General features: G+C 42.6%; 1 protein-coding gene across 1 annotated transcript; it reads right to left on the reverse strand.

The window, feature by feature from the left end:
* Window positions 1-19: 19 nt before the first annotated feature.
* On the reverse strand, window positions 20-26,552 carry LY86 (lymphocyte antigen 86). The gene is made up of 5 exons (XM_010573253.1): window positions 26,331-26,552; window positions 12,300-12,386; window positions 10,723-10,851; window positions 3,667-3,719; window positions 20-754 (listed from the first exon to the last, which is right to left on the reverse strand). Exons 1-5 carry the CDS (start codon window positions 26,449-26,451, stop codon window positions 650-652), a joined length of 495 nt encoding a protein of 164 aa, XP_010571555.1. The 5' UTR covers window positions 26,452-26,552; the 3' UTR covers window positions 20-649.
* Window positions 26,553-27,423: the final 871 nt, after the last annotated feature.

The following is a 27,423-nucleotide window of genomic DNA, read 5'->3' on the forward strand; positions in this document are numbered from 1 at the left end:
AAATGAGAAAAATTATTTCTTCATTATGAATTTATTGAGAAGCAAGAAGAGCACATAGCTTAGGTACAGAATGATTCACATATCACTTAAAAGTCATTAAAGAACAAAAATTCCAGGAAGACTCAAGTGATATGAATCCAGTGACAGGACATGGATCACTGGAAAAAAGGCATGTTCATCCTATTTGATCTTTGTTCTGTGGTTATAACAAAATCTATATTAGTGGAGCCTCCAGACAGGCCACAGGGAAGGTTGAAAATGTTGAGTGCTGTAACTGCATAATATGTGATACATGTGAAAGTCATCTTTAGCCTGTGTTAGAAATGGATACCTCCATAACTTACTGCAGAAAAATGTTTAGGCTCTTGCCTGTTCTGCCTCACGCTATTTTCATCCTAAGATGAGAATGTTGGTGTCGGACACTTTCTACTTGCAGCTGTATATATTAGAAGCAAAAAGTGGGCTACAGTGTGCATTTAGAGATAAAATTACCACTAGAGGGTCTAGTGACTTCTCGAAAAGTGAATTATAAAGAGGAATAGCATCAGAACTACCATGTGGGGATTACTTCCTTCAGAAGCATTATAGCATGCAAGCAGCTCACTTGGCTTGAATAGCTTTGGTGGTCTGTAGCTTTCATGAAACTGGTTTATCGATAATAATTATAATCTAAATAATTTTTCACAGTAAAATCGGCACAAGCAACAGTGACGTGATCTTCATTAGTTAGCTTTGCTGAAATAGTGTAATCTCCCTGTAAGAGACAAACACAAAGAGATTAGCCTATCAGTAGTATATAACTGCTGCTGTTTCTATGAGGGAGTCCTCTTGCTAGAAACAGAATAACACTTTTCCCATCAAGTTCCTCCAAAACCTTTCCTGTCCAAATGTTTCAGAACTGGTCAAGGACTTGCCTATATTTTCTGCCAAACTAATCTCATCAGGGATATCAATGCTGACAGCGAAAGTTCAAAATCTAAACAGTGCAAGGGGAACAAAATGTTTTGATGCATAAAAATTCCTTTCAAATCTGTGTAACTTCTCATGTTTCTTATGAGCAAGCACAATATGACCTGTGCTGTCTAGTAACTGGAAGAGGATGAGGTGCTTAGTTGTCTGGCACTTCTCTTCCTTGGATCTTGTTGTTGTACACTGTCATATCAATATGAATTTTTATAAGAGAGCACCTTGGGGGATGTGTATAGATGACTGAATTTGTGATGAATTCCTATATAATAAAACAAGAGGTAGTTTAATTTCAGATTGTGTAGTTAAAACTACTAATAATTCTGGCTTTGGGGAGAACTTGTATCATTGCAGTGAAGAAAATCTTAACCTTAAAAAAGCCATGGCTTTTTTGTATTGGTCAAAACTGCTCTCTCCAGACACTTGGAGAAGGAGAAGCACTGGGCAGGGAAGGTAGCAAGACTCATTAACAGATATGGAGGAAGAGGTGAACTAGATTGCTGGCACTGCAGTATTTCTTTCTGTATTTTCTGGAGTGTGGAGGGGAGCAAAACTTGGGGTAGGAGAGCTTGGCAGCAGTGGCCTCCTGGCTTTGAACCAGAGAAAGCTCTTGCCTCGCTCAGAACTCTCCCGGTTGTGGAGTAGAAGGAGGCACGGCTAGAATGAGTCGGGCTTCTTGGCATTTGCCTTTTGCCATGGGATTTCTAAAGCAATAACTGGCCTGTGTCCTCACAGAGGTTCAAGTTAAGTGTAACATCCAAATTTAGACAGGCCCAATGGCAATGTGCTCATGAGACTACAGCCTTGTAATTGTTGCGCAGACTGTGCAAACATCCTTTGGGCTGCTCAGATGAGGCTGTTCTTTGTAAAGAGCAGAAGACAATTGCTGCATGGAATAACTCCTTGTTGCTGGCATAGAAGGATGGTGTTATTTGCCTGACTGATTAAGGAAAAAAAGCCTCCTACTCCCTTTCTCACAAGCATGTTAATTCTCCAAAAGCTTATTTCATTCATGGGAGGGAGTTTATAATAACTCATTTCCATTGCTCATTAGTGATTAGATTTTTTTCTTCCTCCAGAATAGTTTTTTTGCTCATGGGTAAAAATTGTTATTAAAAAAAGGATTGTGTACAGTCTTAGAATTTCTGGCTCCAAATTCAGCTAATTTGCCCTGAACTAGAGTTTTACTGGACTGTTTGAATGTTTCTAGGGCTTCCTCTCGGTCTAAAGACCTATTCCTCAGGTTGTCTAGAGGATTTACTACATAAATGTCCTCACTATGTTAGTAAAGCTGCCCCTAGAGCAGGATGCTGATAGGAGCTTGGGCACCCCAGTGTGAGAAATCAAAAGGCATTGCTTGACACAGCATCTCTAGGTGTAGCCTTTAGGGAAGCAGGCTGGGAAGGATGGGATAACAGCCTGCATAAGGAGGCCCAGTTCCCTGTGTGAAAGCCTTGGAAAATGAAGGTTGTGGTTGTTGCTATCACCAAGGGAAGACTGAGACATATGAGATGGTAGCTGTTATGGAGGCTCGATCCTCCCAGGAGCCAGCTATCCTTGTTATCACCTTTGCAGGTCTTGGCAAGCTTGGCTCTCTGGGACTCCTGTCATTGTTCTGTATCCCTGTTCTGGTCCTGTCTTCTTTTCCTGCACCTGGGCCAACCCAGTGCTGAGCTGGCTCCAGACTTCATCTTTGCAGCTCTGACACGGGTTTTATGTCTGCTGCTGAAGAACTGAGAGCTCATGCTGTGCTTCTCTGTGTAAGTAATCTAAGGAGTGTTTGACCACCTGAACTGTGTGCTTTTTGCAGTGGTGAGTGTGATTTTTCTTTGCCACATTCTCAAACAGATGCCTTGATGATCCAGATCTTGCATTCTCCCCTTCAATCCAGTCTCTTCAAGTATGTGGCTAAAAATCCTTTGTTATTTACTTGTCAAATATAGCTTCATGTTGTGCCCAGTTAAGAGACCCTGTGGTGTGTTCAGCTTTTGAGACCTATCTTGCTTTGCAGTGTGATTTGGTTGACCTTCTGGAAGGAGTGTGGAGAATGCTGCTTGTAAAAAGCATCTGTAATGGATGACCAGGAAAGTCAGAGCAGTGCCTAGAGTACTGCCTGTTTCCTCACCTTTCTAAGAAATTATTTTCAGGCTCCACAAGTCCAGAGACAGTGTTCTTGGCCCAATAGCTTGTACTTTTGGTTGCAACCTAGAAGACCTCTGTCTCTGTATCTAATACCATATATGTACAGTGGAGCACATACAATTGCAATAGTTATCTAAATTGTCTTTATAGCCAGTGAGGATGAATGAGCTTCTCCAAATTGTTCAGCCTGCAAAGGAGTGAGTTGAATTGCAGCCTTGGTCTCTCGGGAGTCCCCTGGAGCTGCTGCTTTTGTTGCTATTTTAAGAGTGACAGAGGGGGAGCCTACTAAAGAACTGTCTGGCTGCATGACTTAGTGCTGGTAGAGGGGATCTGCTATCCTAAGAAAACCTATTCTGTCTCTGAATAATGGTGGCTTTCTAATGCTTTAAGCAAAGCCACTTAATTTCATATTGAGAAGGATGAGTCATGTAAACACTATCACATCCAGTGTGCCAGCTGGGGGAGCTTGGAATATGCTGATGTGATTGCTGGTAGTCCTCTGGCCATACCTCATCCAGAAAGCCCTACTGCTTGGGAGCACAGCTGTGACCAACTTACCTGTGGGATTTCTTTGATTCCCAGTGTGACTGGTCCCTCATAGTAGAGGTGTTCTGAAAAGCAAAAATGGTGATGGGTGGTTAGGTAGCACATGAAGGAAACAAGCAGCTGATTGTAGATGCTTTTTTATAATAGCACTTCAAAATGCTCCAGTGACAGGTGTTATGGAACTGCGAAGTGCTCTATACACAGTCTTGCAACAGCCTTCCTGAGAGAAATGTCAGGATGTGTACTGCCTTATGGGGAAAGAAGGGCTGAGCCTGTGCTCACAGAGGACCTGCAGCCCCTGTCTGAGTGGAGGAGGGGGGCATGGCTTTGCACAGCTGGGTGGGTGTTCCTATGTCAGCATGCATCCTCCAAATTGGGAAATTAAATGGGAGGGGGATTGCCAGGCACAAGTCCTTTAGCATGATCTATTAAACACCTGCAGCTGTAATAGTTGAACTGTACTGTCTTGGTAACTCTTAAGAAAAACCAGTCTGAGCTGAGTGTTTCTGTAGGTGTGGACTTCTGACTGCTTGCTGAATATGACCTTAAAGTAATAAGAATATGTCTATCTCACTGCTGAGGGAGTGTTCACTGAAGTTACATGATATACTAAAGCCATCACAAGTTATGCTGGTGACTGGAATAGAGCCTGGGAGTTCCAACTTCCAATCCTCATCTCCCTAATTGCGAGGCATGCTTGCTCTTTGCTGTTGAAGAAAGGGCAACTTTGGCATTAATGGACAGAATTAGCAAGCTGTTCTGCAGTTCCTCCTACTTTTTCATAGCTTACTGGGCCAAACTGTGCAGACTTGACTGAAAATAAAATTTGTAGATGTTTCAGTATTTCAGAATTTCTTGCACAACTTGCCCTCCACAACTCGTGGAAAAGTCTAAGAACTGTTTAAGGATTCTCTTTTGTAGGTGTTGTGAAGTAGTCTTTACTTTGACAGAGGAGTAAGTGTTTCATCACATGTATGAGTATGTGCTGGCATCTTGATGCTTGTCACTTCTAGAGAGTTGTTTTGGTCCAGTCTCACTGTTCTGGTTTAAACTGTTTCTTGTGAAATGTTGGACAAAAGGTTTTTAACATTTATTTTGTATGGACCATCCCACCATGCAGTAGGTATCTGGCTTGGAAAAGAGTCCACAGAAGGTCTTCCCCCACACATTCTATGAAATGTTAGTCAATGCCTCATAACAAACTTAGATGAAAGAATCATGACTATAAGAAACTAGGAAAAGAATAGGAGAAACCTGAGACATCACCAAAGTTCTACACTTTGCATTAATGAGGAATTTAAATGTAATGCCCTGATGATCCTGGGAGGTGGAGAAGATGCAGAACTTGTCAGTGTTGCCCTGAAAAACCTAATAGCAAAAAAGAAAATGGAATAAGTATGTTTTGGCATGTCACTCTCAAACTGATCAACTATGCTGCAGCACTTGTGCTGTACTCCTTCCCTTCTGCATCCCTGGCTACTTCACCTGGACACCAAGAAGTCTTTTCCTTTTTAAAGAGCAGTCACCATTGCTGCTTGCTTCTGTGCACGAAGCAAGAGCTCTGGAGTCTGACACATCTCTGCTGCAGAAAGCGGTGACTCAAGAATTTTAAAAATACAGTACAGCCCACTTCTCAGTTCACAACTTTACTTAGAGTCTAAATGGGAGTTAAAGGCATTGCAGACTGCATGACTTGGGTGGTGAGTGACTCCCTTGGGACTTGAGCTTGTATGTGTGTTGATGTATGCTAAGCCATATTGTCAGCTGCTCCCTCAGGGTGGTGTGGACTGTGCAATGGCATGGCTTATGGTTTGTATCCTTTTGTTCAGTAGAGAGCCTTGTTTGTCTCTCCCTCAGTCAACTCTGAGCCTAGTAAACCTTGGATGGCAACAGAGGATGGTGGAGAGGAAACTGGTCTGTGAACAGTCATGCTTCCACAAAGTCCTTCTCCACAGGGACATGGAAACTCCTCTTGGATCATGTGGCTTGTTAGGGTCTCACCTAGGCTGTCAGCCATCTGGAATCTAAACACACAGATACAGCATTCAAGCTCTGCAAAAACTATAATTTAAAATGAAGTAGGAGTCATCAGGCCATAAATTTGCTTCTGAAATGATGGCAATGCTAATTTCTCCTTCAGTGTAGGTAGAAGCTATTCCCCCCTTTGCTGTGACAAAGTAATGATTACATCAGAGCTAGATGAATGCAGTCTTAGGGCTCTGCCTCAGCCCTCTCTGAGGTATTTTCCATGATTGCTGTGATGTGGGGTAGCTATGCCTTTGCTTGGTAATCAATGGAGTCACTCTCATGGGCTGTACTATCTTTTAGGGAGCCTCCAACTGTGGTGCTAGGTGCTGTGTGTCGGGTTTGAGGTCCACATTTACTGCTTTGTGCTTCAGCGTTGCCCTTGCTTAGCTCTTTCTAACCTGGGGTCTTGCAGTGTTTCACAGTTATTAATCATATGGAGCTATTGGAGAGAGTCCAGTGAAGGGCCACTGATATGATTGACTGGAACATGTCTGCAGTGAGGAGAGGCTGAGGGAGCTGGGACTCTTCAGCCTAGAGAACAGAAAGATGAGGGAAGAATGTGTCAATATGTACAAATACCTGAAGGGAAGGGTGTAAAGAGGATAGAGCCAGGCTCTTTCCAGTGGTGCCCAGTGACAGGACCAGAGGCAATGGGCACAAACTGAAACACAGGAGGTTCTGTCTGAATGTCAGGAAACACCACTTTACTGTGAGGGTGACTGAGCACTGGCAGATGTTGCCCAGGGAGGCTGTGGAGTCTCCATCCTTGGATATATTAAAAAACCCTGCCTGGACATGGTCTTGGGCAACTGGCTTTAGGTGGTCCTGCTTGAGTAGATGGGAGTTGGACTTAAATGACCTTCAGAGGTTCTTTCCAACCTCAACCATTCTGTGGTTCTGTAACCAGGTCTCTAGAAAACTCTTATGACCTTCCTTGCTTTAGTGATGTTGGGGGGAAAGGACTATGCTTTGAAGTATGTCCTGATAGGCAGCTTTCATTTTCAGCTAGCTGAGACCTGCCAGGAAATAGTATGGATCCATAGATCTGCTGGACTTTATCATTCATCTTCACTTTGGACCACTCAGTCCCTATGCTGGCTGGATCAGGCTTTTCAAAGCCCATTCAATGTTCCTCTCACATGAGGATTTCTGTTATAATTCCAGAAGTGTAAACATCCTCACAGGCTTTAAGGACTGTAGTTTATCACAGCATCCTTCATATAAATTTTTCTCCATATATTCATACATTTTTACATTTCTCCATTGAAAGAGGATGAACACATCTGCTGCAGTAAGTGTAACTGTCACAAACACTAAGCCTAGCTCATTGAAAGAATTCTGTGGTCTTTTTAGAGCAAGCCCAGATGTAGTTGCAAGAAAATGTATAAACATTGGGAACAGCATAAATCACAAGTGCATTTTTCCAGTTAAATTTCCCTATGTCTTTGTTGTTCTGTCGGTAAGTTATGGTATCTGTCAAGCATGCTGTCATCAGTGATGTTTTTTCAGTCTACCTTTTGTTTTCAGCCCTTTTTCTCAAGACTTAACTGAAGGTGATTTCTGTAGAGCATCCTGGAAGACATTTCTAATGTACCACTGATTCAAGGTGATATTATTGTGTTTTTTTGTAGCAGCTTTTCACCATTATTTCTACCAAAAGTAACATAGTCCTTTTCCTTGCCAGTGAGTAGGCCTCTAGTAGCTTCCAGTCTGAAGCAGAGCTTTCAAATGTGTAAGAACTTCCTGAGGATTACTTCAAGTTACTAGTTATCATTTATCGTGAAGATGCCTCATTTCTGACAAAACACCTATAATGAAATTCTCACTCCTCTTTCTCAAATCTTCCTTGCACTGAAAATCTTTATACATTCTCACTCTTGTACTATATAAAGGCCCTGTACATCTGCACCCACCTCTTCCTTTTTCTATGTTTTAAATCTTTTTAGAACTTAAATGCTCCATGTTGGAGTTCTTCTAGGACATGATCTTGCACCCATGCAACTGACACACCACTTCTGTCAGTTTTAGGGATGCAGGAGTGATCTGAATAACTGCCAGCTATAGATGTATAGTTGAGAGAAAAACCTATATAAATACATAGCTGGGTGAGAAACATCCCTTCTCTTTACTGGGGAGGAAAAAGTGAGATGAAGATGCTAAGCAAGATGGCATTGTATATCAGCCTAAAGACCTAGCTTTGTGGTGTAGCTGCTCTCTCAAAAACATGTACATAAATCTCAATGTGATACCCAGTTCTGTAATTCGTTATGCTCTCTACTTTTATTCACAAATATTATTTTAGAAACTTCCTCACTGTAACACCCACCTAAAGAGGCAATAATGTAAAGAATGTAGGTCTGAAGCAAGGCGGGGGGTGGGTTCTCTATGGTTTGGGAGTGTGCACAAGGAATCATTCAAGTGCTCTGATGGTTCCTTTATCAGTTGGGCCTGAAAGAAAACTTGCAGACTTGCAGAGGATGCAACTATCTTTTGTCAGGAAGCTTTGTTTAAGCCTGCAAGTTGTGGTTGGCACACTGCTAAATATTACCCTGGTAGGTCTTTTTCTCTGATTTTAGTGATTGCATTGGGAAATTGTTAAATCTTATGTAACTTTGCTTTGGAGGAAATGGGGAATAACCAGTACTTTCTACTAAAAAAGAGGAAGAGCTGAGTTCATGTTATGCTACAAAGAATTTAGCAGTTTTATTGTTATTGTTCTTAAATGGACAATGGCTCATTTCCTTGCAACATTTGAGCTAACAACTTCACAACGGGCATATAGCTCAAAGAAAAAGATCTTGGAATCCTATTTAGGAATCCCAGTGAGCAGTGTCAGATGTGACCTTTGCTTAACATAAATAGTAAATACTGTATGATTATGATGAACATGAAACCTCCACCTATATCGAGTCTCCTAAACTATTTCCAGTCATGGCAAAACTGTGACAGTATAGGAGAGCAGAGAAAAATAAAACAACCAGGACACTGCCACATCCAGCTCTTATAAGTCTCTTTTCTTTGTAACTTCTACCTGCTCATCCACACAAGTGAGTGGACCAACAAAGCCTGTAGCAGAACTACACTCTCTCTCATTTTGGGAGAGGGAGTAACATGCAACTTTTGGCCTCCTGTGGAAGGCAAGCAAATTCTGTGAGAACTGTATTTAAACTCAGGTCAGGTCTGGCCAGGTGTTGGAAATGTTGCCTGTACAACAGGGAAAAGGGGGCTCTGCATGAGAAGCTTCAGTTGAAAGGGCTGTCTGCTCCTCTGTACCTTTGCTAGGCTGCATACTTGGCCATTCACAATGTTGTCCTTTCTGCATAGGTATTAGCTCAGATTTACAGCTGTGCTAATATGGTAAATTATGGCTGTGCTGAATTATCTCAAATTGGTCTTCAGCTCAATTCTGTGTCCTAAAACACAGGTTAGAATCAAATGTCAACTAATTAAGAAATAACACATTTTCAGTTTGAACCTTAGTCTGAGAAAGTTCACTTCTTTCCCACTGTGACTTAATTACTAAATAAAAACAGCTACTGAACAAGAGAGTGTGTATTAAAAAGTGTGGCAGAGGTCCTTGCACTAACTTAGGGATGCTTCTAAATGAAGGTATATAGTATTATTTAACCAGCTATGGTTTTATATCATAATGTACTTCAATTAGTAGAAACAATTACCTGTCAGTTTAAGATTAAGGGACTTGGAAACCCCAGGAGGTTTTGGCTTTGTGGCTTAATGTGTGAATAGCAGTTTGTGCTCAGCTCAGGACTGACTCTGCTTCTCCTTAGTGTATTCTCTAAAGGATGTTATTTAGTACTTTATCAGAATAATATAGTTTTTCAGTAGGTATATGGGTGTGTCCCCCCCTTGTAATTCAATACGCAATTGAAGAAACCTCTGAATTCAATTTTTTTTGGTCTATCTGGCTTACAGGATTTAAGCAATTGTCTGCTCATGCAGCATTTCTCTATTCTTTGTGGTATTTCTATGCTGTGTGAAATGTCTTAGTAATTTTCCAGGGGCTGTCTTAGCAGTAGTACTGTGCATGGTCTTTAGACTGATAGCCCTTGCACATTAATTATTGCAGTGTTATCAGGCTGGAGGTGCATGTGAATGGCAGTAAGGCAGAGCTTCTGAAACTAACTGGTGCTCTAATGACTCTGAAATGTCCCTGCAGCTCTACCTGTTTATTTTAAAATCAGCCTAAAGAGATGATCATGGTATAAGAGGGACTTCAAAATAACTGTTTAAGATATGTGGATATTGCTGTCCAGAGGCATGACTGTAGCTCTTCCAGAAATGCCATGGCTAGCTTTGCACTATCTGGTCTGGCTTGTGGCAGAAGGGACTTTGAGGTGCCCAGGCTCACCTGGGACCAAAGCTGCCTGCTTTTTGGGGGCAGCTAATGCCACTGTAAACCAACTAGTGCAAGTCTGCACCAGTTGGCAGTTTGACTGGCATGAACTGAAATCTGACTGCTGCATAGGCATGTGTTGAGCAGAAAAAACATGCAAACCATAGATAGTATCAAATAGTATTTTGGTCCTAATATCCTTATTCAAGCATAATTCCTCTTAAAGCGAGTGAAGAACTACCTTTAAGGACAGGAAATTTTACTTGTTTAGTAGTGAAGAGCATGTTCAGAATGGCTTGTTTGTTTGCTCAGCCATTTCTTTTACAGAACTGGCCCTTATTTTTGTCATACTTGCTCATGTGACAACCATGTGGCTATAAATAGAGCTTATGAACCTCTCTGCTGTTGGATGGGGTCACATTACCACAGTTATTTTTTTATGGGCTTGAAATCCCATGTGTGTGTAATATTCTGTGATTAAAAGAAAAGCAAGTGAACAGGTTGGGGGAAAAAGCAGGCTCTGAAATTAAAATGTCTGTCCTACTGTGTTTCTGCCATCCATTAACATGCTGTTGAAGTAAACAGAACGTTACGATGTATTGGTGTGTTCAACAGCACAGCGGGTGTGTTCTGCTTGGAGTATTCAGTAGCCATCAAACACTTAGAGTGCTACCTAAATTACCTACCTCCTTTCTTCTTTCCACAGAAAATAAGCTTAGAAAGACCCAGCTCGCAAAGCGTCTCTGAGTAGGTAAAGATGGTCTTCCCATTTACGATCAGGTCAACCTTGACGTACAGCTCCTTGATGCTGTGTCCTACACACAAAGCAGAAGGAGAGCTCAGAGAAAATACAAGGGTAAACACAATTATTACTTTATTTTTAAAAAATTCCATTCCCCCCCCCCCAGCTGTTTAAGCCACTGCATGTTTTCTCTTCACTGAACTCCTGATACCTAGGAATCCATGCTTCAGGAACAGGTGTCTAAGTTCCTTAAGGGTACATAATGGGGGATGTAATAGCATGTATCTTTATTGTTAAATAAACTATGCCCATGACTAGTCTCTGACTCTGAGGTCAACTGGCATAGTAAATCTTGTGTCCATACAGCTAAACGTTCCTTTCTACTGTCCCTAGCGGAGGGACTATATCCAATAGGCCCCTGGGAGCAGCCTGTGGCCCATACCTGCTGCCTGAGAAAACAGTAGCTGCCCTGAGGTAAACCTGTACCAGGGACCAGCATAGCAGCTTGGCAGTGCTGGGAGGTTGCCTGCTTGTGCCTGGCTTGCTAACATAGATACAGCCAGTGAGGCTACTGGATTTAGAGGGAGGTCCCATATTCTGAGCTGTTGGAAAAGTATTTGCAAATGCCAGTAATGTGATTTTTGTGGGCTTGTTTAACTTTGCAGCCATCTGAAAACTGATGCTCCCCAGGCAAAAGGGCAGCATGTCTCACAGGAGGGAGACTTTTTGCATACAAGGAAGCATTCCCAAGTGCTAAAAGACACTTGGCACACAAACATTTTCAGCACCAGGAGCATACAGCAGGGCTCTTATATTTATGCTCTGGTAGTAGACGTTCTAGGTGAGCTTGGGGCCAACAGGTTTGTAAGAAGGTGGCTTTCCTGTGCAAGGGAAACAAAGCAAGCTATGGCTAATATTAAATTCTGCACCTGGCTTGTTAGCTCAAATGCAGTTCTGCTTTTGACCTTTTATTGCTGATCAGTCAAGTGCTGAAGAGGTATAATTTCAGCTAGTGCAGCTGATGACATGACTGTTGCCTCAGGCTAGCACTTCCCCAGCATGCTTCTCTACATGCCCAGGATGGGCAGAGAGATGCCCTCACCTTGGTCTGTGGGAGTCCCTTCAGCCTCCTACCTACAAGGGTCAGCCTTGGCAATTTGGCAAGCGCTGCTGGTGCCGACACAGGAGTGTGGGTGCTGTAGCTGTCTCATTCAACAAGAGTCTCTCCCTAGAAGACTTAGTTGTGAAGACAAGCTGTAGAGTAGCCTCCACCTTTACTGTCCATATGTACAAATGAAGGTAGCCGAGGGCTGATATGACCTGCTTAGGGTGACATATGTAGTCTGAAGCTGAGCTGATAACAGAACTGACATTTCTGTAGCCCCACACAGGTTTTGAAATTTCTCAGAAATGGAGCCCATTCATATTTTATAGGAGGCTGTCACCCTTGCTTATTTCTTAATACCAGCACTCACATGTGAATTACCCATTTATGGCATGAGAAAATGGCAATTCACTTACTTAGGACCATTGCAGCTCTAACGTTAAAGGTGTGGGTTGTGACATCAGAACAATGGTCAATGCTGAAGGCAAAATCTTGCTGGGGATCTGTTTGGAGACAGAAAGCAGTGGGTAAGAAGTAGTATTTTTAACAAGATACTGACTGTATAGAAGAAAACAATAAAATACAGAAGCATTATAAAAAACAGGTTATGTATTCCTTAAATATTCTCTAAGATGTGCTTAAAGCTCCCATACCCTGTGTTTAATAGCTACTTCTGTCCTTCCTGCCACTTCAGTCTGAAGCACATTCAGATGATAGCCTATATGTGGCTAAAACCTACTGTGTGGGAAAATGAGCCAGGTTCAGGGAAAGCAAGTTCCCCACAGTGGTAGGTAGTCAATACTCATTCAACAGTGAAGTCTTGGCACAGCTGCTCTTTCCAGGTTCTTTGCATCGCCCTTCCTTCCTCAGCACTGTTGAGCGATTGGTTATGATGATGGTTTTTAATTCATTTGTATCACAAGATGACTTGGTGAGGCTGATGGGGAAACTGAATCCTGAAGTGGGATGAAAAGTCCAGAAATGAAAATAAAATTGTGTAACTGAGATCCTGGAGTGTTTCATGCTGGGTCTACCATCATACGGTATTTCTAACTCAGGAAATAGTCTACATTTTTGCCTTTCTGGGAGACTTCAGCAGAGTTGGGGTCAAAGGGAGCCCTACAGCTGACAACTGACACGAACGTGACTCTTACCAGTTCCTACAGTACCGCTTTCTCTGCATCAAGCTCCAAAACTCTTGTACAAACATAACTGCTTTCCCCCCACTTCCACCTTCTTCCTTGCTACCCTCCATGAGGTTCCATGCTATGCCTGAAGCCTTGCCAATATGTCAGTCTGGTGACAGCCAGCAAACAACAACTGGCAGCTCAGCTGCCACAACCAACAGCATGTGCAAGAGTTTTCCAGAGCTGTGGCTGGAGGTGAAAGATTTGGCCAGTTTGGAAGCATATTGTCTTGAACCTCAAGGCTTGCTTTAGGCACAGGTTTGTCCCTCATGGTGGCTTTCCAGCCAGCCTGTGCATCCAACTTCCTTCTCTGTGGAAACCAGAGGAGGAACTGCAGCATGTGCAGGAGCAGCCACAGGCTCCCTGGGTTACATCGAGCTGCTGGTAACAAAATATAGACCTGGGAATTGAATTCTGTTTCTAAGTTATTGTTGCTTGAGGTAATCTTTTCACTGAATTGAAAATAACACATTGGGAGAATTTTTCTTTGCTGTGATGAAACCTGAGTTGCAAGTGTCCTCTGTGAGGCTCAGCTAGCATCTCTGTAGTCTGATGTTATTTTTGCAGTAGTGCCCCACAGCTGCAGCAGCTGGCAGGGAGCAAGCCTGGGTGACTAAAGCTTGATAACTTATTGGGGAACAGGAAAAAATGAAAGTGCTGGGAGGAGCTGGGGGCTCTAAGCCAGGCTCTGAAAGCACACAGATTGTCAGTGTGGTCCAAAAGGAACTCCCAAGTCCTAAATTCTGATAAAATAACTGTTTAAGGGAGAGAGATAAAAGGCCCCCACAGCTGTATTTCCCACAGTTCTGTATCCCTGTGCTGGATTTTGTCCTCCATACCATTAAAGTGCAGTATCTGCAGTTGCATGATCTGCCTGGGACAAAAAGGTTAGTGCCTGGAGTTGTTTATCAGCTCAAGTGTGACAAGAGTCAGAGGGTTGTCTGTCTTCCTTTTCCACATTCCTTTCAGTTCTTGCTTTTGTTGCAGCTTTAGAAGCTGTTGCAATTAGGTAGGAGAGCAGTTTCCTGCTCCAGCTGGAAAGCATGTCAAACTTCTCTTTTCTTCAGGACCGTTATGCCTGCTTCCCCTCTGGTCTTTGCCACCTCGCAGGGCTTGGCTTCCGCTTTCCTCTGGACTTCTGCAAAAGCCCCTCTCGTTTCTGTTTTGCGTGTGGTGCGATGATAAGGTTCAGGAAGCAGCTGCTCAGATTCAGAGCAACTTGGGCATTGATGCCTACAAACAGTGCTGGTTGTCAAAAGACTAAAATTGTCAGCTCTGCAATTTCCAGAGGGAGCTATCATCAAAAATGGCACTGCAACATATACGATGCTCTTCCCCCCCCCCCCCCCCCTCCAGAGAGACTAGGCTGTGCCTTAGTCAACAAATTAAATAATGGTATTAAGGCTAGAAGTTGAATTTTTTTGCTTAAAATTTCTCATCAGTAACTGTTTGGATGGAAAGGGAATGTTCATGAAACAAAGCTTCTCTGGAAAGCATGGGCTTCTTACAATGAACCTGATCTCAGGGTAGTTTTAGTTTGGATGTCTCATGTCTGTGCTTTTTTTTTTTTTTTCCCCTATGGGTTGAGTTCTTTTGCCAAATAGATTTAATGGTGCATTGTAGCCATAGGTGTCTTCTACTGCACTGCTAATGATGCAGCATAGGAGTCTGTATCCAGAGAAGTGTTGTCTGGTCCTCAGGAGGAGGAGAGCATGGAAGCACTCACATGAGAAATTCCAGCAAAATTTGTGAATTAGAGCACTTGGATTTTGTGTTGTTACTCCATTGCTGAGAAGTGTAAACTTTTCCACTGGCAAAAGAAACCCCAATTAATTTTCTGATGGTCTCCCTGTGGAAATGCAGGCTATGACTTTCCAGTCCAGCATCTTAGATATTGTGGTGTACGTGGGGACCTCCTGCTGAAACCAACTGAAAGGATGGCTGTGTTGCTAAAGCTATGGTGCCAGGGAGTCTGGATTCCGAAACATGTAGGCGGAAAGGTTGCTGCTAAAAGGAAATTAAAGGAAATAATGTGTTTTAACCATTTGATAAGTGAAGATGTCTGTAAATTCAGCTGTGCACCATGAACTAAGGTGGTGTGCCATACCCCTCTTTCTTTAAATGTTGAGGAGTCCCTCGTGTGGCAAAGGCAACTCGAGGCAATTGCCATTTTTGTGTTTCATCTCAGATGCACAACTGTGAGTCACTGTGTGTCTCTTACGGAGGTTTAATACTTATTCTTTCTTGTTTGCCTCAATCTGAAGAGAGCTGGTTAGACTGAAAAAAATACATGTTATGTCTTTCACATGTGCAGAGCAATAACATTTACTGTTAAATCTCTAAAATATGTGGGGCTGCCCTTCAGCCTTCCACTTCCCTGCAACATTTCATAGTGCACAGTACTGTATGTTCCCAGACTTCCCTCCACCCACTCCCTTCAATCTGCTCCCTTTTCCATAATTAAAGCTAGAAACTCTTCGACTGGTTGCAGAGTTTTGCTTTTCCAGTTCAGCTTTGATATATCACCAACAGTTAAAACATTGCTGGAAATCTTGTAAACGTGTTGAGGTTTATCAGTGAAAATCTGCTTATTGGGGGGAAATGGGGCATTTTTTTATGTGTTTCTATCTAGTGAGAAGGGCTTGGGCCGCAACATTTACAGCTAGCATGAAGGTGCCTGGGAGTGGGATTTTGACTGAAGTTTCTCTCTAGAGAGTTCTACATCTTTTGGGCAACTGCTCTGAGAAAGAGGCAAGTCTTCGGCTTTTGTAAACAATCAATGTGCTTTAAGACCTTAGACCTGTTATTTGAACTTGATGCTGTGGCTAACGCTGAGCTCTCAACTGTATCTAGCATCAAATGTGCAGCTTTTGCTGAAGACTGGCTTCTGTAGTACAATCCTGCTTTGTAGGATTTGGGCTGTACCTGGCATCCTGCCACTGATCACCCCTTACGTGGTATAGTGCCAGCTGACGCCATGCATCCCACCTCCCATTTCACTCTTACCCAAGTACCCTAGTGGAGATTCATTGCTATGTTGGCTTGATATGTGGTTTTCCTTGCATAGGACTTGTAGTGGCACCATAGTGCAAGATTTCAGCCTGGCTTACTGTTGTGAGGAGCGCACAGCGATGAATTTGGCTGTGTTTTTCTAGAACACTGAGCAGATGTGTAGTGCAGCCTAGAAGCTCAGATGAGTTCCTGATCTTTTCTTCCTAGAGCTTCTCTTCCTGCTCTTGTTCTTGGCAGAAGGTTCATAGGTATATTAGCTCAGATATATTTATAGTGGTGTACCTATGTGACCCTCCTGGCTGCAAGTCTTGTACCTTTGATGGCGATTACCCCGGTAAGAGGGACAACAGATGGGAACACACTTTCATGCCTCAGTTACTGTAGTTGTGGGGCTACCAGCTCATGCTCCTGCTGAATGCGGGTGTGCTCCAAGCCAAAGGGCTGTGAGCTGGGGCTGCCCTTATGCCCTGCAGCCTCCTGTGCTCTGGGAGATGATCTCCAGCAGGAAGATGCAGCAGACAGCTGGGAATGATAATGTGCTAACCCACTATGGCTATGTCCCTCAGCCTGAGCTGCTAGATGACTAACTGGGCATTACAGAAACTGCATGGCCAGATGGGAAGCACCTGCTATAGGAATTTTGCTGGGCTGGTGTACAAGAGCCTCTGTTTTTTATTCTTCTCTCTCCCTCCCCCCATCTTGTTAACTGTCCTCTACTGGCTTTACTCTCATCTGAATCTGCTCTAAAATCACATTGTTTCCACATGAGCATGAAAATCAGTGGTATGAGTGAATAGGAGCAGCAAGCAGGCAAGCTTTGCTTGTGAAGAGTCCACATCTGTAAGTCTTGCAGTGGTGAGAAGAATCTCCAAATTGGAAAGCTTTGGGTGTTTAAAAATAACACTTTTAGGAGCAGATAAGCCACAGAATTGAATGGAATGACATAGCTGCACTTGGCTAGGGTCATACAAGGACAGACTGGTGCTAGAGGAGCTGGAAATTAGCACAAGGAAGAAACATATTTAGTAATTACCCAACACTCCTCACCTTCAAAGCTCTTAATAAAATTAAATCATTAGTCCTTACAACATTCAAGGTGATGAAAGGAGAGGGAAAGAATGAGGAACTGTTTGGGATCTCAGACTTTATGTATTCACTCAACATTTTCCCTTTAATGTCTGTTTAAATAAATTAACCTGAATGCTCAAGGTTATATTTGACACTGGAATCTACTTATAAGGTACTGAGGAAGAAGCATCAGGTGAATTAGCAGCTCCCAGTTGTGCATCTAGGTTTTCCTGAGCACCTTCAGTTTAATGAGCTTCCCTGTGGGCCTGCCTTCACCACATGCTACTGCCATGTCCAGACATGGCTGGGAGGAGCAGAGTGATCCTCTGTTCAGAGGGGAGCAGAATAAATTGTGAGACTTATGTTGGCTGTGTCTAGTTTGTCATGAGGATGCTTCATCCCAGATGCTTACCTCAGACATGACCAGCTCTGGGCTTTTGCCTAGTTTGGATAGGTGCTCTGGTCTCCTTTGCAGAAGGCTTGATATGTTTTATCTCCTGTACCTTTCTGGCTTGCTTAAGCAATGTGGAGGTGAAGGAATAGGGAAGATTACAGTTCATGTATCCTTAATGTCCTGGGGGTACAGACTGTGGGAATTCCCCTTTGCAAACAGTGCTATTGACTTGTGGTCTCTGAGGTCTGCTTAAACCTGAAGCTCTTGGGGATGTCTAATGGAGTGAATAACCCTGCTTCCTGTCTGATAAAACTTGGATGGCTGTAGAGGGAAGCCTGAAGATTTGGTCTCAGTATAATCTATAAGCTAAAAAAAACCCCATAACACTGGTATGAGAAACTTAAAATACATCTTAAAAATTGCATAAACACCTTTTTTTAAAAAAAATAATTTCCACTCCTCTCTCAAGAATACTGAACGCTAGTAATGCAAAGAGCAATTATATACTTCTTGGTTAGAACAAGGCACAGGCATTACTGGCCAGTGTGGCCCTGGTTTTGGAGCAAGGCGATTCCAGTGTCTTAAGAAATTAGTTTAAAGAATGAAGACTTTGTCTCTTTCTATTTCAAATAAAACTCCTTGCTGAGTATAACTGATGTCCAAATCTACAAATATTCAGAAACAGTAACTGAGAAGGCTGGCAGCTTCTCCAAATGTGTTGCTGGGGCACTGACTGCAACAGTAGCAGCATTTGTGGTGTGAGGAACAGATGCGGGATGGAGGGCTCAGCCCACGAGCAAAGGGCTGGAAGTGTGGCAGATGGAGAAGAGAGGAAGAGACTTGCCTGGTACCAAGCTGAGGTCACCCAGTTGCCGCCTGTGGCCGTGGCAGTGCTGGTGGCCTGGGCAAGGGGCTGTGTGGTGCGGAGAGCTGTAAAGACGGCGGGTGTGAGGGGTCTCTGCAGCTGGAGGGCTGTGTTTGGGGATGGGGGTGTCACCAGCACGTGTAAAGCAGCCTCGCCAAAGGCTTGACCTGAGTCTCCCTGCCTTTTCCTGCCTGAACCACCTTTCTTGACAGCAGGATTGTTAGAGCTGTTTGCCAGGGCTCGAGGGGGGGCCCGGTGTCTGAAGGTTCACGGAGACTTTCCTTTTGCCAGTGGTGGTATTTGGAAGAGGGAGTTTCTGTGCTTTGTGTGGTATGACAAAGCTTTGCCTCAGCCTGTTTGAGAAGACAAAACTGAAAGATGCCAGCTTTGAGAGGCAGCACGTACAGATCTTTATTTGTATTTGATAATCCTGATTTGTCCTAGTTAGCTTGAGAGAGAAAGGGAGGCAGGGCAGGCTTCAGCTACAGCAGTGTAACAAGAAAATGCTGCATTAATTTGGGCCCAGCAGGGAATGTATTAGAGAGAGAAAGTCTTTGTTCTTCTGTTCTGTTGGTAAGAAAACACCATGCGCTGCATGACTAAGATGCATACAGTAACTGCCTGTATTCCTAATCAGATCTGTCTCCTCTCTTCATGTGTTTTATCATTTTTTATGCTGCTCTACTTGAGACGGAGATCTCTGGACATCAGTGCTTGCCAGTATGACTTGGGATTCACAGCAGACTTGCAGACTTGTGTCAGAAATAGAACCAAACATTACTAGAAACTGCCCTGCTGTTAGACACATGCCATGCTCTGGGATAGCAGGCTTTACCGCTGATTACACAGAACAGTAATCAGCAGCATATGAATGGGCTAAATGTTCTCATTTTCTCAGGATGGGTTGAAATCCACTGCAGGAGCGTGGCAGTAAGCTATAATTGGAATAGCATGCTCCCTCTGCTGAGGAAACTAACTGGGTTCCTGCCTGCCTGATCACTGCTGGATCATTTGACAGGAGCCATCCATCTTCAGGTGAAGAAGAAAGTGGTGCATTGAATTAATTTGTGGTAGCTTTCAAGATTTCCAGCTTTTGGCAACTGGAAGCTCTCTTGAGTCTAAAAGCAGCATCTGGGATAGATCAGGTTTTGGATTTGTTACATGGTGATTCTGTACAGGGTATTTAGGTATCTTGTCCCTGATGGCCACTGTTCCTCCCTAGTTTTAGGTTGCCGTAAGCTTCCTTGAAGTTGGTGCAGTGACACCAACACACAATAGTGCTGAAGTCCTTTTTGCATTTTTCTGAGATGTCTTAATTTTTCTTAGATCATTCTGGGTATTTTTGCTGATGGATGTTAAATTACTGCAAGAACCTGATCTCTTGCCTCTATTTGCTTTGGTAAACTGTAAGCATTGTAGGGTCCAGAGATATTTTGAGGCCTTTAACAGCTCTAGATGAGATGGTGTGGCAATGTCAAGAAAGCCTAGCAATGCTTCATATGCGTACACAGGAAGTTTTACAATGGAGCACTTATGAGCAACTGTGGTATTGTTCTTGCTCCTGACTTGATGCAATGAATATGCCTTTTGATAACTTCTACTTTGTGTAATACAGGAAGCTAATCTCAAATTTTCACCAAACTGTAAACATAGCTGTGACTTACCTGTTTAGTTTATTAGACTGCTCCCTCCATAGAGACTCAAATTTAGCATGCAGTAGCAAATGACAATTCTGCCTTGCCCACAGTACTCATTGACTGTAAGGTAATACACAGTTTTCCAGGTATATCTCTCCTGTTTGTTTCCAAAGGGGAGAACACATTTTCCTATGGCTTGCCTTGTGGGCTGTTACCCCTCCTGCTTGTGATTCCTTAGTGACTCAGTGGCTACAACAACTGAAGACATGGCAAAAGTCAATAGGTGGAAAATGTGTCTACCAGTTTAGACTTAGCGGCTGGCGATAAGCAGGAGAGACTGTCAAACAACCAACCCTCTTCTGCAGTCCGTGATGTGGGACCTTCATTGATCTGGTGAAGAAATGGACACTGTGAGGAAAACTCTGAGAACTAAATTAGATGGGAAAATTTAAAGCATGGTGGGAATGTTCAGCTGAGGTTAATTCTCCCCACTAGTAGTCTCAGTGAAAGCATTAATATTGATTTTGCTAGATGGTTCAGTCTAGATGCTCAACCTAATGCTTTTGCCAGAGTACCTTGGAGGTATGAAATTGTCTCCTGCTCCTCCTTATAATTTACATTTTAAAACTTACTAAATACTTTCTCCTCTCTGAAAGAAGAGGTAAAATTAAATCAGAATCACCTTAAGAGGTCACATAGGAAAAGAAAGTTTTAATCGTCTCTAATGAAGTGGAGAACAAAACAGATAAGGTAGTTTTAATTCATGGAGGGACCAAAACTTTAAACCGAGATTTGTATGTGCACTCGTATCTATGCTACCTTGATTCTGGTGATAGCTTCCATTTGTTAGGATCTGGTGCCAGAAATAAGCATGTCAACATCTGGCCTTCCTCCTGGAGTAAGCAAGCTGTACCAGATGAGTATAGCAGCAAGGCTATGACACCAAGATGGCTTGGACAGAGCAAGCAAACAAAAAATGTTTTCAAGTGAAATTCTTTAAGTTCTTTGATTGTTTGCCCATTAGCAATCTATGCAACAAAAGATCAGAGGGGAGTTGGTGTCGTGTGGCTTTAAATAATTTAGAAGCAGAAGCAATTGCTGGAGACTGCTTGAGGGAAATAAATAAATAAGTCCAAGAGAAGCATCTGGCTCAATCTGTCTGCCAAAGAAACAAAGAATAATGGAAAAAGAACCTTCTTTTACCAAGTGTCTAGAAGAACATTTGTCCTGAAGATGCATGAAGTGAGAATTTTTTGCAGACTTTTCTTTGCCAGCTGAAGCTATCAGATGACTTATATCCTTTAAATAAAGCATGTAAGTGTGTGGCCAGAGAGGAAAAAAGACTAATAATATTGGTTGACATAGAAAACAAAGTGATATGTAAAATTAGTGCTACAATGATGACAATTTAGCAGGTTTGTTTTCAAGTTGGTATTGCTGATTGAGCAGGGAAGGGTGTTACAGGTCTATTTTTAAAAAAGGAAAAAGAAGATTTTAAGAGAGATAGTATATTTGATCTCTCAGTATGTAGAAGAAAGGATATGATGGGCTGAGTGTGTGAGGGGGACCCTAGTAAAACTGAAACTATTCAGTATGGACAGACAAATCATCAGAAAATTGTAATCTAACCAGTCTATCAGTCTCTATGTTTTCTTTTTTTATGCACTGAAAAGTTCCTTCAGAGCAGGGTTTAACAGGAGGGTGTTTATATTGTGCTATCTGAACAGAGCAGGTTCTACACCAGAGTAACCCTGTTGACTTCAAGGGGCCATTTTAGTGGAGATCCAAATCTGAGCTCACAAATTTTAAGAAGATCCATACAAATGAGAGTTTCTCTATCTATAAACACAATCCAGTGCAAGCTTGTACTGAAATGGGCAGTGCTGCTCTCTTCTACTGTATCAATGTAGGGCAGGAAAAAGGTTTCTAGAAATGACCCTGCCTGAAGTGTGATAGAGCTACACAAGCAGTCATGGAGCTCAGTGGATGTAAGTTCAGTCTGACTTTGCTCTGTTTAGGAAGAGGCATCAGCATGTAAAAAAAAAAAAATCTGTAGTTGACCATAGGGCACTGCTGCTTTGTCTAGCAAAAGATATTAAAGCAAATAGTTATCTGTATCCCTAAATATGTTTTATTATTTTTAAATCTGTAGATATGCAGATATAAAACTTGTAAAGAAGTGTGTAAGAAGTTTCATATTTAGTTTCTGGAGGCTGAAATGAATACCAATTGATTGCTCCTTCTCCTGAAACTTCAGCTGATGGCTATTAACCTTGCTTCAGATGGAAAAAGAAGAAAAAGCATAGTCAAATATGAATTGGGAAATGTTTGTCTGTGATAGTTTAAAAAAAAATCCCATGGGGTCTCAACAATGTTTTAAAAGCCTAGAGAATCTCTCTCAAGTTGTCATCTTCAAATACTAATACTTTGACTCTTCCAAAGATCTCCCTGAAATTCCCTGTTACTTACTCCTGTGCACAGAAAAAGTCCTTAATGGTTGATGCTCTCCAGACCCTTTCTGAGAACCTTCTGCTTTACCAGTAAGCTTTTCTGCACTGTCAAGAAAGCTACAGTTTCAGGCAGCTCTGAAATCCCCCAGGTCCTAATCTAAATGTAGAGCTTTATTAATCACCAAGCATACTGGTGTGGGTTTGCTGGTTGAAACAAGACCAGGTATTCTGAAATACTGACTTGTTGATGTAGGCCCAACTAACATTTCGAGAGCGAGCTGTAAAAATAGTTGGAAAATGTTTTTCATGTGTCTGCAGCAGCAATTGCCTGCTTTACCCTATGAAGAGGGCCCCATTTGAACACTACATTGTAAGAATGTTTTCATGGCTAATTAAGACAATTAGGCTTACATGAATGGTCTGGAAGCAGGTGCTGGTAGACATGTTGAAGAATTACATTTTGTAGTCTCTCACTGCATGGCATATTGCACTTTGAGGTGGGTGACTGACACTCAAATAGCACTGGAATTTGCTCGGGGCACTTTGCTACCACTGCCTTCCCACCTTTCCCTTCCCAGACAATTGCCTCCTAAAATGTAGCCGAAAAGATCAAAAGTGTTATTACTGTAAAAATCACTGTGAAATTAAAGGGGATAGGAATCAGCCATTTGTGTAGCAGGTTCTTTTCATGTCTCTGCATAGACTTGCCAATTACAGTTCTCTTTTCTCAGTCAGAGATGTTAACCTATACTGCCTTTATCTCGGGATCCCTGCCCAGATTTCTAAAGTGATTTGTGGTCATTTGAGATCTTTCTTCATTTTTGTCACCTCTTCCTGGGAGGAAGAGTGGCACTGATGGGAAATGTCTTGCTGTATTTATAGACTGTCTTGGTGTTATGTCTCCTGTGGTTATATAGAGGAGGCAGCATACTATCTATTTACTTTACTTGTAGACCACCTGTCTCTCAGCTTGAGCTTCTCACTATGGACTTGCTGCTGAGATTTTTTTGTCCAATTTCTTTTAAATGACTTTTTTACAAGTGCATGATACTGATCAATGGGGTCTTGTCCAGCTCTTTCTTTTGATGCATCTCTTAGGGTCCTGGTTACTGAATGTTTAGTCTGATGTAGCTGGGTGGGAATGGGGATCCTTTTAAAGGATCCAGAGCATGGACTGAGACTGGGGGCTTGATGCATGCCCATATCTTACGCGTTATAGGGGCAGGATGCAGCTAGAGCAAGTGCTTGTGACAGGGACTTGGGACTTGCTCCTGGGTACAGGAGATTGCTACTCTTTCTCTGTCTTCAGTTATGCACCTAAGCTTCTCTGCTACATTTATCGCAGTTATATTAACTCATATTTTTGGCTTTAGTCAGATTTTTACTGCGTTTTAGGAGAGGACCTGATAAGCTGCAAAGTAAAAATGAACACTTAGCTCCTTTTTAGATGCTCAGACTGAACTCTATTAATCTGTTGATAGAGGGCATTCAGTTCCAGAAATAAAGTTGTGAAGTACTTTTGCTAAAATTATCTCAACCTGAATTTTACTTGATTCAACCCTGATTCACTGATAACATCCTAGAGTTTATAGTAACAACAATAAAGGTGAAATCCTGACCCTCTTGAAGCCAACAGGGAATCCTTTACCCAAGATTTCATACTAGACACCTCACTGTGGCCACTGTATCCCCCAAAATGTGTCATCCTCTGGCATCTTTGGTGGAGCAGGAAATACCATGGGGATTTCTCAAACTGAAGAGACGTGCAGGGCAGTCTTCCCCTGAAATAGCTAAAGAGTATGGGCAGTTGCCTAGCATTGACTCTGTGCTTGCTGACATTACAAAGTTGTCATGAGAAGGTTTGTTGGGAAAGGGTCTTGTCAAACCTAGGCACTAGCATGTCTGTTCTCTCCTGGGTGAGAACAATTGGAGGGACGCAGCTAAAGAGCGAAGCTACGTTCTGCCCATTTAGTTGTGGTTTACAGAGAAATCAAGCGGGGACAAAGCTGCTCCTCTCCTGAAAGGGTGATCGGCACCTCTGGCACTGTTGTGAGCTTGCCAGTGAGCTCAGGAAGAGCAGTGCCTTCTCTGAAGGGAATGTAGGCTGGTGGGTTTGGATTTATCCTCCCCACCCATAGACTTTTTTTTTTTGGGGGACTCAGCCCAAAACACCTTATTTTTCTGCTTTATGCAAGCTACCAGACTATGAACTGGGTCAGCAGAGATGCAGATGGGGCATCCTGGTCTGATGCTACAGGTGTGGTAGCCTCTGGAAAAAGGCAGGGCAGAACATTGTGACAGCAGCTGTGAGTGTTGCCACAACTGAATCTGCCAGAGCTGTAAGGGAGTGAGGAATTGGGCTTCAAACAAGGAATCTGATTTAATTCTTGCATTTTTTCCATGTCTGTGTAATCTCATCTCCCATAGCTATGCCCAGGAGAACAGAAAACCACTCTGTGTTGGGACCTGACCTGTATGATCTCTGGCTTGTGCTTCTCAAGCTGTGAATTCCTCCTGAATGAATGTACCTCTTACTTTGGTTTGCCATACACAAAGGTAAGTGACACACAAGCTCTAAACAAATGCATTTTGTTAGCTAGGTCACTGGTGTGCATAGTAAGAAGCAATGCCTGAGTGACACGTGCCCAGCAGACAAATTTCATCATCATTTGAATTGACTCAAACTGTAGCCTGTGCCTCTGTCAAGGCATCTCATGCTAACTGAGACCTGTTGAGGGAACAGAATTAACTTATATAATGAATTCTTACTAAAATAAAGGTAATACCAAAGCTTGTATTCGATATCTAATTAAATATTTTCCTAATGCAGTATACCCATTTATAATATGAGAAGCCTGACTTTAGTCTCCTGGGAGCAGGCCAGTAAAGAATAGCATTACAAATATTTATTTACTTCTCTTGTCCCTCACTGGCTTTATTTTAATGGGTGTGCAAAACTGCATGAAAGCTACAGGGGAGAAAAAGCCCCCTGGGAAACCCTTTGTATCAGGATGAATTGGAAAAACAAACTCTAGGGGGCTCATTTGCCATGAATCGCTTTTCACATCACGTGCAGAAAATGAATGAGGCGTCTGTGAATCTAATTCCCTTTGTCCCAGCTGTAAAGCAGATCAGCACAATAGGAGAGGCACAAGGCCAGCAAAGCAAGAGGTGGAAAGCAGGCACCATTCAGTGAATTCATTTTCAGTCATTGCAGTGCCACTTGCTCCTTTTCTTCTCTACAGATTTAAAGAACAAACAAACCCCTATGGTCCCTGGAAAATGCCTGTGTTAAGTGCTGCTCCTGAAGTCTTGCTAAGCACGGTGGCAATGGCAGAGAACACGAATCCTTCCCACTGTCACGCCGGGTCCCTTGTCACTCCCAAGTGGGAGGACAGAAAGCACATCACCACAGCCTTGCTGCACATTAGGAAAACAGCGCATCAGTGCATTGAAGAGTGTGTGTCATCCCAGGGGTAAAAAAGATAAAGACCTAGGGTCTTCCTTTTTTATTTAACCTAATTTCAAGATAAAAATCCTAGTCATGTCTTTCATGCTGGACTGGATTTTTGACAGCAATTTATTGTTCTGAATTAGGTTATATTATTTCCTCTTTATTATTTTCTATCTAAATACAGTTAGATTTGTGTATATGTGTGTATGTGAACCAAACCAGCTATATTTGAAAGACTAAAAATATTCTAGCTGTGAAACCTGGTGCTGGCTTGGGAATGTAACCCTTCCATTCATTGCCTGGCTTATAAACCTCTCTCACTGCATAAGAACAACTCTGTTGCCCAGCTAAAAAGAAAATGGAAATTTTAAGAATCTCACCACAGCTTTTGTAATATATTTCCAAGTTCTCCTCTTTGCAGACTGTGTGCGTAGGCCATTCTGTGCTGGCATTGATGTAAAGCAGGACTATGATGAGAACAAGAATGTTTGATGTCTTCATGGTGGTGGTGGTAGTTTGCAGGATTACTCCTCTGTCTCTTGCTAACTCTCTGTGGAGGCAGGTCTTCCTTCCTTTCTCCGAGGGAGAGAGGAGTTACTACATTCGTGCCTGCAGAAGGGTTAAGTGAGCCAATGGAGCCTTAGCTTACCACAATGTGGTATAAGCAAGAGGCTAATCAGAATTGGAGGGTGCTATTTCTGTGTGCTTACACTTCTGCTTTCTGCTTCATGTTAGTTTAAACTAATGACAAATGAGCTAATCACGCTTACTGACTGCACGGCATAGCCCTGCCTTGGTGCCTGCTGGAACAATCCAGTAAACTGTTTAGTTTTTCTCTTGCTGCCAGTTTCTCCTCTTGAAGTCAAAGCATTTGGGTCAAGACTTCAGACAGGCTTATTTATCCCTTCTGGCTGCAAAACACTGTGATCCAAATCACCCCATCTTAATCATACAAAGTCAGACCAGAATTTGCAAGATGGTCAGTTTGGTTTGTATGTTCTTCTTAGTAACTAATCTGTCTGCTAGAGGGAAGGGAGGTGTGTCTGATAAAGCTGACACCAAATAAGCAAGTCTTGAAATGCTGAGGAATGAATCCTTTCTGCTTGACTATGCTAAATACTGCATTTATGTTCATTTTGTTCAATGGTTCTTGGGAATATACTATTTACCGCTAGACCTAGTCAGGTAAACCTAGACTTAATTTTTCTCTTTCTGTCCTCCTGGTTATTTAACTGCCCACTAGTGACACTGTGCATTTGTTGTTTGCTCTAGCTTTTTTAAAGCTGTGCTTTATGTAGAAATCAGTTGCTGTTGCAGATGGCAGGGAATGATCAGTAAGGAAAGGAGGGAGGGTTGCTTCATCTCCAGTAAACTTCTCCGATTGAGTTTAAGATCCAGGGTTGGAATACAATTTCAAACTGCAGTTGCCAAAAAGGTCTTTCCTGGACAGAGCACCAACTGGAAAAAAAGCTA

Source organism: Haliaeetus leucocephalus, unplaced genomic scaffold (assembly GCF_000737465.1).
Source record: "Haliaeetus leucocephalus isolate CR32 unplaced genomic scaffold, Haliaeetus_leucocephalus-4.0 Scaffold373, whole genome shotgun sequence".
Classification (NCBI taxonomy): domain Eukaryota; kingdom Metazoa; phylum Chordata; class Aves; order Accipitriformes; family Accipitridae; genus Haliaeetus; species Haliaeetus leucocephalus.